The sequence below is a fragment of the Mizuhopecten yessoensis genome, unplaced genomic scaffold (assembly GCF_002113885.1).
Source record: "Mizuhopecten yessoensis strain PY_sf001 unplaced genomic scaffold, ASM211388v2 scaffold9987, whole genome shotgun sequence".
NCBI classification, from domain to species: domain Eukaryota; kingdom Metazoa; phylum Mollusca; class Bivalvia; order Pectinida; family Pectinidae; genus Mizuhopecten; species Mizuhopecten yessoensis.
The window spans coordinates 983,143-998,307 of NW_018408322.1; the positions used below are offsets into that span (position 1 = coordinate 983,143).

General features: G+C 34.0%; 1 protein-coding gene across 1 annotated transcript; it reads right to left on the minus strand.

Annotated features, from left to right (window-relative positions):
* Positions 1–7,334: 7,334 nt before the first annotated feature.
* On the minus strand, positions 7,335–14,072 carry LOC110459224 (growth hormone secretagogue receptor type 1-like). Its single transcript, XM_021511380.1, has 3 exons — positions 13,733–14,072; positions 9,353–10,486; positions 7,335–8,143 (listed from the first exon to the last, which is right to left on the minus strand). Exons 2-3 carry the CDS (start codon positions 10,456–10,458, stop codon positions 7,774–7,776), a joined length of 1,476 nt encoding a protein of 491 aa, XP_021367055.1. The 5' UTR covers positions 10,459–10,486; positions 13,733–14,072; the 3' UTR covers positions 7,335–7,773.
* Between the last annotated feature and the right edge of the window lie 1,093 nt (positions 14,073–15,165).

The following is a 15,165-nucleotide window of genomic DNA, read 5'->3' on the forward strand; positions in this document are numbered from 1 at the left end:
ACTTATGATGTATGCGAGCTTACTGTGACATGAAGACTTAAGTTGTATGCCACCTTACTGTGACATGGAGACTTATGTATGTATGATACCTTACTGTGACATGGATACTGAAGGATGTATGCTACCTTACTGTGACATGGAGACTTAAGGATGTATACTCCTTTTTCAAAGAGTTTCACTGTCACACAACAGACAAACCACTAGTTTTTCATAATTTAGGTAAAGTTGTCCTTCAAGTCGTCTTGGATATCACAGTAGTAGAACTTGGGCAGGGACACGCTGATAATGTAGCTCGGTTGGTTGCAAACGTAGCGACCGTATTGTAATAGGAGGCCAAGGGTTCGAATACTGTCCTGTCCCGTTGCAATTTCAATGTCAGAACACTGTTGTTGATACATTTTCCCCTTTTATTTATTTTCTTAAGTTCTGCAAGGATTAGTTTTCTTTTCTGAAATTATTTATTAGGGTTATTGTCATTCAGGTTTTATTCAGTTTTATCGTTATATTTATTTTGGCAATAGTACGGGAATCCTAAAGTGAATACAGGATGCCACTTTTTGATTTGGGAAGGTTTCGGACACGTTGTGGAATAGCTTACCATCTGCTGTTAGAAAGTCAAATACCCTGGCCGAATTCAAGAAGGATATAAAGACCCACCTCTTCACGTCTGCATTGAAGGCTCTTTTGCAGACGTCATGTACATTGAGAAAATCATGTTCTTACTTAATTTAAAATGGTGATTTGTATGCCTTTTGTTTATCAATTATAACTAATACTGTTATCTATATGTTGTAAAGCGCTTATGATTAATTTTAAACAAATGTATATCGCGCTATATAAAAGTTGTTTATTATTATTATTCATGAAAGGCATATCACTATAAAACAAATAATAGCAAAAAAAAAACAACCCGTGTAGTAGCATATACCGTCAAACCTAACCCGGTCGCCATGTCAACAGCGTCTGACAGCATTTCCCCTCCTTCTAATGCAGGCGCGGGTTCGGCTTCCGAACCCGTATTCATGAACTAGTACCAGGCTCAACCTCAGCGTCAAGTTCTGTTTTCAAACCAGCTGTTCTGTCAATTGCATTGCGCCCAGTACTCTGTTAGAAGTCTCTGATAAAAAAATAAATAAATCACTGATGAATTACATGTTACAACTGTTTCACTCAAACCAAGAGTTGCTGTTGAACATAAATAAGGGTTTGAGCATGAAAAAGATTTAAAAATACAGAATCCGATGTCGAGAGCAACCTGTGACAGACCCCTTTAAACATGGCCTTGTATTCTCATTTTAGTGTCTCTTTTCTAAATCAACAGAAACTACAATCATTATGTAATGAATAGATTGTGAAACGCTTAGCGATACGTCTGTCACAGCCATCGACATTTATAAATAGGTTTTTGAAGTACTGTTCAGTCAATATCATTTCTGGATGACAAACGTATACACACCACTTCGATGACTGAATAAATATACGGATTGAACGATATTTTTTTATGAATTGTCATGTCTAACTGCTCAGATTGTCTAAATATATATATATATATATATATAGTGTTTAACTATGGGTCTAGAAGGACAAAACAACTGTGATTCGTTTTTTGGCATAGTTTATCAACTTACACATTTCAATCACGTGTGTCTTACGTTCATCTAATTATCTATTTCGAAAATAATTATTTTTTCTCCTAATTGAAGAAAGATTGAGAAGTCTTTCGGGAAGTCGGCTCTGGGAAAAGACTTGTTTTATAACAAAAATAGATCATATCAACACGAGCTGTGGAAGATTCAGGAATCCAAATAGCATTACAATATTTGTGTCATTTGTGTCTCATCGGCAATGCGTCAAAGATATAACAACGTTCATCAACAGAACACAATCCTTTAATAATAATAATAATAATAATAATAATATACAACATTTGATATAGCGCCCTATCTAGCTAATATAAGCCACTCTAAAGCGCTTTAAATAAAAATAAAAATACAGAATTTGATATAGCGCCCTATCTAGCTAACATAAGCCACTCTAAAGCGCTTTAAAAAAAACCCAACAGAATTTGATACAGCGCCCTATCTAGCTAGCATAAGCCACTCTAAAGCGCTTTACAGTACAGTCATATATAATCAATACATGTACACTAATTAGCATATACAATTTTTGAGGAATTCGCAAGAGCTGCCTTATCAGGCGCTAACTACTAGTCCTATGCCACCTGGCTAATATCGCCCTATGTGTGTGTGCTGGAGATGTATTGTGTTCTGTTTGTAGTGGGATCGTGATTCCAACGGTATCTTCTGTAGTGCCACCTCACTTGAATGCTACAGCACAGATACCGCAACACCCACCCCAGACCATTTTATACTCCACCTGGGTTGTTGGAGTTGTGTGGGCAGGAGAAAAACACTTCTCTTTTGGTTCATAATATACACAGTTTACTATTTGTTGTATTTGAAATCAACCAGTACTCCTGTAAATTTTAAAATGCATAACTTAAGTGTTTTACGCATCCCTTCCTCTTCTTTCAACACTTACAGTATGTCAGACCAATTTGGATTTCCAACTTTTTGGCCCATTAGCATCACCGATGAGTCCTAGAAAGACGAAACAGCTGTATGTTGCAGGTTATTTCTTACTGTATCTATATAACTGCATTTTGAAGATGAAATCACCTGGGAGTGTGTTACGCCCTTTTTTTCTTTCGAACAATAATACAAAGCATTCATACCATGTATCAATAACAATTTTACCCGATATGTTTGTGTTTGATATATTTGATTAGGATTATGACCTTATGGCGTCATTGATATTTTTTTTATCCATTGTCGTAGACAACACTATCAAATGCCCTGTTTATACGTGTTCTGTTCAAGTATGTGTAAATACTTCTTTGCGTATCTGCACCAAGTCAACAATGCACACATGCACAGGTCAACAAACTGTTTATAAATCGGGTGTGTTTGGTCGGTTAGAATCTCATTTGAAACACATTTTATTTCATCTTGTAGTTAATGATATCACGTGTATGAAATGAACGCCTCTTATCCAGTTGTCCGTTTTCAAACAATACAGATTTATAGGAGGTGCTATTAAACACATTTCTGTCGGACTAAATTAAGGTTCCCCATTGAAGTCAGCTTATACAACACGGCAAGGAAGGTGCCCGTCGTCCTTTAATCAGTCGCTCTGTCAAGCCTTATACTCAAGAATTGTTGAAGTGAATTTGACTGAGTAGTTGTTTCTCTATTTCCGGATTTAAGTACGGTAGTTAGATAAACAGACGCAGACAGATGTTATTAAAGACAGTTTAAAGAAGAAAATAGGTTGTTATGTACGTGATCTCACATGCATTTCTGTGTTTCTGGTTTTCTGAGTTAAAAGATGATAACACAACTAGTCAAATAAAGCTACTACATACTATTTATTTAAGATGCTTTAAATACTTTTATCTTTTAACGAAAACATATTTTGCAGTTGCATTGATTAATGAATACTGAGCTGAAGATGACAGCCCAGTTAGTAACAAACAACCATATGATAATTATGACATTTAATAACTAATACTTTTGCAGTTACCATAATGAAAATTATAAAAACAATAATTTGAAGAAACCTACTGGCATGATGGTTAATATTTTAATGTTATATGTATAGTTATTGCTACTATATAATAATTACAAGTATTATTAGTAAACTATATTAATTCATTTCATTTTTTTAAGGATTTATAGAGCATATCTGCCTTGTACATGTATCTTGATGAAGTGCACATTTTTTTGACATCCCTTAACTTCATCCGTTATATTCGGGGAAACAAATATCATTAATTGCACCTGTTGTTATTTCCCATCGGTACTACCAGGGAGACTATAAGTTTGTACGATTCCAGTTAGTCCGTCAGTCAGTCAATCGGTGCATCAGTTTGTCCAGGACGTATCTCATAACCTCTTTCACCTATAATACCCAAATTTCAGACAAAGGGTAGTCTGATATACAAATATGCGTGATTCTTAACTATCATCTTACGTCATGTCAGACATTTTTCCTATGCAGATTACGTAATAAGTCTATACACGATTCCGATTGGTCACAATTGTTTTAATTTATATTCGTATCATTATACAAATATTTGCCAGGTATAACGAAAGAAAAAATGTACATTGTAGCCCTTTACAACAAAGAAACATTTGAGTCGTTATCTATGGAAACCCCCTATTCTTCCGTGCGGTATCAGGCCGATAAGATTAACACTATTCGCCTCCAGTACTCTTGTCAATAAGCACCATAGTGTAAGCTTTAATCCCCGGATACTGTTAAGAGCGGAAACGACCCAGTCATATTCTAGTTTCCCGTTTACCTGGTGTTTACATACAAAATACAAAATATTTTTCGAGGATAAACAATATTTCTTCACGTTTCAGTATTAGTTAACTTGATTCAAAAAAGAATCGTTCTTTTCGTTAATCTCGCTTTTTTTTATTACGATCTAATCCTTATTATGTGTGTTTTAAATTAAGATTCCATTTTTTTTGTCAGTAATGCTGATAATTTGTTACGTTATACCGGTGTATAAATTAATACAAGATTAAGTAAGGGTCGTATATCTATTGACCAATAACGGAAATATGGCCTATACAAATAAATAGCCATCACTACATTCTTAATACAGATCTAATAAAGTATCCATGCTGAGTAAACGTCTCTACAATCCCTCTTTAACATACAAAATATTATATTCAAACCATTACACAGTATAATGTTTAGCATAAAAAATCCTTCCTCGATTGAATGGGCGGCAGAGAACTTAAGAGAGCATAACCCTTGGAATTTCGAGGATGAGAACATTCAGTTTTTTTAAGTTCCTTCCATGTTTATCTAGATCGTGTGAGAAGGATTTTACATTTCATATATAGTTATATGCAAACATTTTAGTTATGATTCACAACTTTAATGTAGCTTTTATATTTTTCTGATATTATATGAAATATCTGTTAAACCTTTACCCAGTATCTACTTGGTTCTTTCGTTATGGCTACACTTTATTCAGTTGTTTGCTATGAATGTCTTGTTATATTTCAGTAAAAGTATTGAAAGGGAATTATGTTGACGATCTTCGGGTTATAGAACAAAAATCAACCTGCACACTTCTTCATCAACCTGCATCTTTGAGAACCTCGTGTTGTAAGATTGTCCGTCAACAGTTGACCTCTTTCACCGGAGTCATGATATTCAGAGGAAGGCATTGGCTACCAAATCCACTGGGACATTTAAACACAGTAAGAAGGCGATGCAGGGATGTTACTATCAAGAAGGTAAAAGTTTCCAACCGAAAAGTCAAAATGGTCGTCTCTAGTATATATCTTAGTAGTAAGCCATCCCTATTGGTCATGTTTTAAGTCAAGATCTAGGAAAGCAGCTTAAGACTATGTGGTGTCCTTGATTTCAGGCTCAGAGGTGTATATACGATTGATGTAGGTAATCATTTTTTTCTTATTTAAAGACAGCATATCGTCAATATATCGTAATCTGAAATTGCATGAATATGTTACCAGTCCTGCTATGCCCTTAAATGAATTCAATTTTTCTCTCTTTTAAATTGTGATACAGTCCAGTTATTTTATCAGAGAAATGTCTTTTAGTTGTGCCTAAACAGTTAGCGATTTCTTAAGTCAAAGAACATATTCCTGAAATTTGGAGAGTCAATATACCTATCCAATAGACCTGTCCTAAAATTCAAGATCCAAAGCTCATGTTTGGAGGTCAAGGGCATACTTTAAAGGGTCTCCTGAAAGCCCTGGGCAAAATATTTTCAACATGATATATACATATCTTATTCTTTTTCCGCGAAGATAGATTTCTATTTTATGTTTATATATATATATATCTACAGCGGTTTTTATTTTGATATTTATATAAAAATGTAACGGGTCGAAAATGATTTTCCAATCACCTTTGTGATCGAAATATTTTTATAGTCAATTTCTAAGCAAAAAATTCTACCAAAAAAATTGTTTTTGTAACATTCGTATGGAAATATAAGGATAGCTAGATCAACAAATGGAATCGTTGAATTAAAAAGTACCAGATTATCAATATAACGTTCTCGAGGTGAAGACATTTGCGTTAGTTGCTTTTTTAAAGTTTTATATTAAAATGACTGGACAACATTGTATTACCCCACAGTTTTTCTGATTTTTTATTTTTTTTATTTTTTTCTTAAGTCCATCCCCCCTGACATTTTACGTCTAGAGCATTTATTATTTTGCTAACGTTCCTGTAAGATGTAAATGTTATCAAACGTACATTGCCCTGTAACTTTTTTGTCCCCTTTTCATCAGTTCAGTGTTCAATTTCTTCAATACGTTTTAATTAATGTTTTTCTCATGCACGTTCGAGGTTTTAATATTGATCTGAATTTGATAAAAAGATTAAATAATGCTCATCAATTATTTTTTGATATTCACTTCCTTCAATATTTTAACATTCTTTTTCATTTCGTTGTCGTTCGACGTCTTATATTGCTATCAAGTTTGACGAAACGATTAAAGGATGATAATCAATTCTTTTTTGAAAGATTATTTTGTAAAACTACATTGTACTCTGTAAATACACTGAAGGAAACGTGCTAGGAACAAAAAAAGAGACAATCGCAATTGATAGCGATAAGCGTGGAAACAGTGACAACAATTAAATTTGTGATAAATGTCACATACTTTACAAAGTTAATACAGGTGTGATCAAATAATACTGTCAGAGCAAACATTGAAGCGACATCTGGAAAAATTAAAAAGAGGGATCACATCGTTTGTACACGTGAGTAAAACCGACAACCGGAACCAATGAGACACCAAAACAAAAGGACAGACATCCTGCATCACAACAGGAAACTGGAGGCGAAACTTGCACTATGTATGTCACGCGGCACGCTGTTCCTGACAAATCTTAACATTTAAAATGAAATTTCATAGCTTAAGTAAAGTGATAATGACAACGCTAGATCTCTATCATTCAGCATGAAGCCTCTCATTGGCTAAGTAGACTGGCAGGTAAAAATTAATCCAGAAAAATCTTATACTTAATTTGAATCCTGAGCACTAATTCTACTTTCACATTACAAGCAGTGGAGTTTGGCCACAGGTCACAGTTTTGTGACTTTTGACTCTAGCTTACCCAAAAAAGCATCCGGATATAAACGAAAGGTCACCAAAGCAATCTTGTTAGATTATACAGCGCATCCTTGAGATTTCAGGGGTTATGGTTAAATCGAAGATACGTGGTTAGATATATGATTGGTTTCAAGTGAAAAAAAACTGACCAATCGTTACGCTGATGCATAGCATTTGAATTTCTCACAGGAACATAATATAACCAACGATTCGCATTCAAATATTTCAAATTTATTAAATATTGAACAACTAATGGTTTATCTGATGCAACTTGAGTAATTGTTGTTTTTATTACTTGAAAATATCTGCTCGATCGCATATAAAAACTTCAAACTCAAACAGTATCAAATGAGTAAAACAATCTCCTCGGCTCCGACTCCTTGGATAAATAATGAAAAAAACTTTACGTTTGAAATATCTTACATTAAGTGATATGTATCGTCAAAATTATCCCTATGCCTCTAGCACGTGGAGATAGGTAACGTCATTGTCAGAATGAGGCTCTGTAACGTTGTGATATCACAGGAATACTGACACGGCAAGCTCTGTGACGTACCTGACAAACTGATACGTCCGACGTAAAGGTTATGTGGAATCAGTGTTACACTGTCGCGTCCGACACGGAGGGGTTCGGTATGGCACTGTTAAACTGTTGCACTCTCTTAGACCAGGACACACTGGTAATTTTTCTAGACTTTTCCATTTTCTCCGACAATGAAGGAATGGAAGCAGGATAACTTGCTGTGACGGAATTGTCATTTGCGGACGGAAATACTGAGTAATTGTTATCCGCCCTTTCGGAAACAGGATTACTTCCTGTGACAGAATCGTCATTTGTGGACGGAGATACGTGGTTATCGTAACATTCCCCCTCGGAGGACACTCCAGCCACGGTTTCCGAATCCTCACTGGTAATACGGAACGTTGATGTATGCTGTGCACTATATGCTGAGCTTTTTCTGCGTGAAAATCTGAATAATAAAAATTCCTTTTATATTAATACAACATTTCAAAATAAACAAATAAATACAAAACAACAAGGTGTTCTTATGAGCATAATAAAAAGATAGTGACCCTCATATCACAAAGAAATAAAAAAAACACTGTTTCATCAAAGCATTAAAATAAAAAAAAGTATGTTCAACATGTTGACTGCAATAAGGTTTCCATTTGTTGTAAGCACAACAAAGTGTCGGTATACTGCCATATTTCTTTCATCAAGATGTTGGTGTTATAAATGGGTATGGCAATGTATCGAAGGAGAAACAAGAATTGTCAAACTATCATCATTAGCATCTTTGTTGTATTTGAAAGCCAACATCATAGAAAACAATTATCATGACGTTATTCACTTTTCGTTATTAAACGTCTGGAAAGTCTTGGCAGAGTGGATCCATGAGCTTTTGTAAGGAGGAGAACCATATGAATTTAAAGAGTAAATTGAAACATAAAAACTCACTTTGATCAAAGCATGTGGTATTTTTCATGTTAATTTCACAGGGAAAAAGCATCATAACGTTATTTACTTTTTTATCGATTAAACATCTGTGTAGTGCTGGCAATGAAGTATAAATGCGTTAGAGAAATACGTTATATTTTGAATATAAACCTTGTTTGGTCCGGGCAAAACTGCTGGTCAAACATCTCGAAAATGTTTCTTTATAAAGGTGGGCTTGATATAGAGGGCATTAAAATAAATGTTTGGTAGGCGACATGGCAAATGAAACTTATTGCATAATAGGAAGATTAATAAAGGTTATAGTTCAAGGTTTTAATCTACAATATAAATTATTCATCTGTTTAAAGTTAAAGTTACCTCCCTTTAAAGACTATTTAAATATGACTTTAGTCCAATTTATAGTCATTAAAAGATATTTTATTTCTTAAATTGGAATTATTTTTGAAGGTAGATGCGAGTTAGAGTAACGTAGTATATGTTTTACAATAAACATTGATAAAATGTCCTTCGTTTTATTGTCACTTCTCAACCAACTTTTCCTTCATACAATTGTATGTCTCTCTCGTTAACCCTTTTATAACGCCACAACTTTACTGCTCAGACAATGGCAATATATCGAGTTCCTATTGTAAACCCTTTCTCTTCTATATGAGAAACTCGGAACATTTTTATATAAAACACTAATTAAACTTTATCATTTAAAGAATGAAGAAATACATACCTTTCTAGTGCTTGACACTTTATAATGCCGAGAACATGTAGTCTAAACTTGTCGTTGGCTGCAGTGTAGAGGAAGAAGTTCATTGCGTAGTTCGAATATTGGAAAATATAAACCACAGACCACGCGAGGTCCTTCTGGGCGTTGATGACGACGTCGTCAGTATGAGTGTATGAATCCACTATGTAGTACAAGCAGATCGGCAGAGTGGCAAAAATGAAGTAAGAACTCGTCAGAAGAACCATTTTCGTGACTTTGATGCTGTACCTCTGTCTGTTGGCGGCACTACTGCCACTACTTGATGTTCGTAAAAATTGAATTGAGCGTCGGAGGACTCGGATTATACATATGTTCATGATTATCATTAGGACTGCTGGTACGATGGAAAGAAAGGCGAGATCTATGTAAACAAAGACATATTCGTCAAAATAAAATGTTGCATTGGTTAACGATGAACAATCAAGTGAACCGTCGCGGTCTGTCAATCCATTGGTAAAAAAGAAGTGACCGTCCACGAAAACAAGAATTACAAATATTATAACTAACGCTAGTTTCTCCTTCTTCACAGTCATAATCCGTATGTAGCGGAACGGGAAATTAGTTTTTAAGAAGCGTTCAAATGTAAAACAAACTAAAATCCACGAGGAAAACTGCATAGAGATATAAAGTACGAAAAAATTGATTTTGCACCCCGCTTGAGAAATTAGTCGGAGGTCGAAGTCAAACATCTCTCTGACCCAGTATCTACTGAGTCCTACACACAAAACAGTCGTGTCCGTGAAAGCAAGAGGAACAAGAAAAAACAAGGACGGCTTCTTCCAAAAACGCATGCGTCTTAAAACGATGACACTTAATGTGTTGCCGAATATTCCAACAATGAACAATAATGGAGACAAGACTTTCCATAAATATGAGCCCACTTCATCCAGGAGTTGGTCGTTTGGTGCTGATGTTGTTGAATAATCATTGGAAACATTCCAATTGTGAAGAGTAGTTGTGGAACCGGACAAGGTAGTATTCAGGAAGCGTTCACTGTGTGGATTGCTGCCAAGAGATGTTGATGCTGTGGACAGATCGTCAGGGGGTTCAAACGTTGTCCAGTTACTCATTGTCCTCTTTGTTTGGTCATGTACTCGCCTGTAATTATAGTCAAATATTTGTAACAATGGTTTCTTCAACATACAGAATTTTGTGTGTGTTCAATTTTAGGTTTTCTGTTTACGCTAAGAATATACCATGCACACGATGAATCTAAATGCATGTTATTCCTCCATTGAAAAACATATAATAATTTATTAAATATGTATATCATACAACGTTATCACGTAACAATTTTCATATCAAACCCCGAGACCTAAAGGTTGATGCTAAATATGATATGAAAATTGATATATGATAACCTTTTTATCGCATGAAATGATGAAATGGACTCAGTTCAGGATGTTCAACAATGATACAGATGATGACGTCCGTTGGCTGATACAGATTAATCATTCTGTTCTAAGTAGTTTGGGTGTGGTCATCTCAAAGAAATAACATATTCAGAAAGAGACACACCATACGCAAACCTAATTAGCACATGCATTATAAATCATTTATGGCAAAAAAAAAAGAATATTTCACACCTTGTAATATACAGCCGACGAATTTAACTATACGTGCATTTAATACCGTATTAATCTTAATAAAGTACTGCGAATCATTTCTTTTCGAGAGTTAAATTTTCGCGCTGATTCTCGAGAAGATCAATTCAAATATTCAGCAAGTGTGGATTTTATAGATAATAAATACTTAGATAGCATATAATTAGCATAGTCCAGTGTAACAAGAGGCCCAAAGGACCTGTATCGTTCAACTGAAATTAATCTCAGAAGTAATCGAAAATACATGCCTAAAATACCTACAAGGACATATCGCGAAAGAAAGTAAAAGCGAAAGTAAAATGATAGACAATTTTTGTATTCAAATATTACATTATAAAACAAGACGGTTAATGCATGGACATGGATTATATGTTAACCTTTGATATTTGTTTCAGACTTACCTAAATGAACCAGGATATTCACCAACGGGGGTTTAACAAGGATATGCAATACGCCGTAAACTGTCAGTTAACCGTTATAAACTACCAAAAAATGTCTTTCTGTGATCAATAGTGGCACCCTAGCTATTGATTGTTTTGTGAAAACGGTAAAGTGCTATTAAGCATCTTGAAAGCTCTTGATTTAGTGACGAATGTGTACCAAATGAGTGTTATTTTCTCCCCCTGACGCTTTACCGACAATCGTATCCTAGCAGGCAGTGCAAATAAAACAAAATACATTTAAAAACGTTTAGCTCTCGAGATGTCATTCAGCTGGTAAGAAATAAAGTAAAAAAGAATAATCCTCTAATTTTTTTCTATTCGTGTAGCATGCTGGTGGTATGACGCGGTTTACGTTGTAATAATCATAAAATCAAAACAATACGTTATTGCTATGTAACAGTCCTTTTGTGAAATATTTTGAAAATGTACCTCGAGGATCGCGGATTTTCTATGACACTAATATACACATGTATGTCTTTGCTGGCAATTGTAAGAATTCCAGTAGTATAAGAGAAGAATAGTCATATCAATGGTTCTATGGAATATTGCCGAACAGAGGCAGTCACTGATTTGAGCTGATACGACATATTTGAATATTAAATAATAATTAAAAGACCATAGAGTGACCTGTAGCGTTAACACGATAAAACACAATCTTAATTTAACATATAAAATATAACATACAACAACAAGGATGAACGAGACACCATAACATCAAAACAGCTAAACAGGGCAATATTAGAAACTCAAGCAGGTGGTACAAACGGCTCAAGATTTCCTTCAATAGCTGTGGAAAACATAGTTATGTTCCCGTTGGCTGTAAAATCCAGAAAAGCTTGCTAGTCATTGACGATATGGGACTATATATAAAAAATGTACCACATTATAAATGCATAAAGGAAACATCGAACTCAGCGACAACAAACACTTAATTAATGGTGGACCCTTTTACATGGTAGTTACTATGACGACCGTTAAATACTTCCTAGTCTTAATGTTGTCGATTATTTAACATTCCACCTTGTTAAATAATAAAAATTGAATAATTTCATATCAATTAAATAGATATAAGATTAATACATTCTATGTGGTTAAATGGACATGAAAAGTTATATTAACATCGACTTCGTGTCGGTCATTATATCATTTTCAGGTTCATACAACCACATATTCACCTAAAATAAAGTCCATAATTAAAATCTACTTGCTAATGTAACATATATAACTATATCTATATTCATTTGTACAGTTTCTATGAGCAATAGCGACACATAGTTCAATATCGGGACTTAATTCGAAGAAACGATTGATTATTTGATGTCCATTACATGCAAAAACGTTATAGGGACAGTGTGGACAATTTAATTTGTCAAATTTTCGAGGGAATCTTTCCTTTTCTCAAAGACAAACATTAAAAAAGTGATTTTGATAATTTAAACGTATCTATGGTTTAAGTTCTAGCTGCGTTGTACATGTAGCTATATCTTACACGTGTTTTACAGTACATATGTTAATCATATCTGCTACTTATTTAAATGATATAAATATGTAAATAGGTAGTAAATCCACTAATGACTTTATAGAAATATATAAAGAAATATAGATAAACATATAGACGTTGGGAATACTGACTCTCTGATATCATATAAATATATGGTATAAAGTCTATTACAAATAACTGTTAGTATATCCTATTTATCACATAATATGACCTATCAGCCCTTTGGTTGGTTGTAAGTTTCAATTGTTTCAATTTCGATGTCACGCCTAGGACAAGTACATGACGTCACATATGGTTGCCTTTTACATTGCATGGTTACATGAAAGTTGTCGTTTTACACGAATAAATGCCACAAATCTTGATTATGTGATAAAAATGATCTTACACTCGTTTTCATTTAATATAAAAAATGAGCCAGAGGCTCGCTAAATTGAAAAATATTCTTAGACTCGTTTCATAAATCTCATATGAAATGGAAACTCATATAAGATCCTTTATCTATAGCTATGCTAACTGATTAGGTTATGTATGTTTACACTTATTACTTACGTAATATTTGACAGCTGTTTTAGATATATTATTAACGTTAAGAAATATGATTTTCAGTTTCTTTCAAAATGGTTTATGTTGTCAAGAAACAATTATAATTATATCAAGCTATTGTTATTCTACAACTTTCGCATACAATAATCATTAACACATAAACATAAATACATCATAACTAACAATACGTCAATGCAAATTCCGGTTTAGATATATTATAGTCACAGAAGTTATAGAAAAGTACAATACTTACGCTAATTATTACATGCAGCAGGTAAATGTGTATCACAAAGTGCCCCAGGTACACATACTACATAAACCAGGTACTGATACGCTTTGCTATCAGTGTGGCGTCACACACTAACACTAACATGTATTTGTACATTTGACAGACATCATTGTTGAGTCACTAGCTATGCAAGTATTCGTAATCCGTGTTAATTCAAACAGCTCTGAGAAACTTTTAACAGCTGTAGTAGTCGAATACTCGGAAAGTTGTACATATCAGACCGTCAGATGTACCTGGAAGTATGAACCAATGACGTTAAATGTACTATACATACAAACCATAAATAGTATAAAAAATAAAGCTCTACGACTATGGATGGCTGTCGAGGCCACACGTGATTTCGCATTTTTATCAAACACGACAGGCTTGATTAAATTTCATCGGGTCAAAATTGGGGTCTTGGTATTAAATTTTCCATTATTTGTTTATTGTTAAGATCATTTCATTGATTTAATCGATGTTTTTACTTCTTGTTCAACTATTTTGTTAATCACCGAGAACTTACACATCGACAGCAAACACACAGTGAATAAGAACAACCATGCAGTTTCAACGAAGATAATTGCTGATGAATTTTCGCGAAAACTGTTAACAGGAATAAATCTCGCCGGTTAAATATTCACCACTTATTAGTGATGCATGCTCTTTTCGATCTTTGTATAATACGCCGTGTACATGTACTTATATGAGCTGTGCTGTTAATTTAACCCTACACAGTAAAGAAAGAAGAAACGGTGTTTAATAAATATTCGCCGTCCTTAAAGTAAAACTGAAGCAAACATTTCCTGGTATACCGTAGTTATGTGATGGTTGTACTCCAAAATCCTAGTAACGACAAACATGAATGGTGTTTTAGTATGTTTCAATACATTTTTGCGAGACATTTGGATTCCAATCAACTGTCTTAATGAGTGAACAGACGTCATAAACTTGATGACGTCACAAAACCGTATGCCAAATTCATTTGCGTTCACTGGACAATATGTAACAGGTGTGATTAAAATGTAAATAATAAATACTGTATATGCATTTTTGGTGTGATATAAGGATTAATATCAGTGAAGTATCAGTATGACATAAGGATTTATATTACTTAAAGATCAATATGACATTAGGATTAATATCAATGTAGGATAAGTATGACAAATGGATTAATAACACTGTAGGATCAGTATGACATTATGATTAATATCACTGTAGGATCAGTATGACATAAGGATTTATATTACTTAAAGATCAGTATGACATTAGGATTAATATCAATGTAAGATAAGCATGACAAATGGATTAATAACACTGTAGGATCAGTATGACATTAGGATTAATATCAATGTAGGATCAGTATGACATAAGGATTAATATCACTGTAGGATAAGTATGACATTATGATTAATATC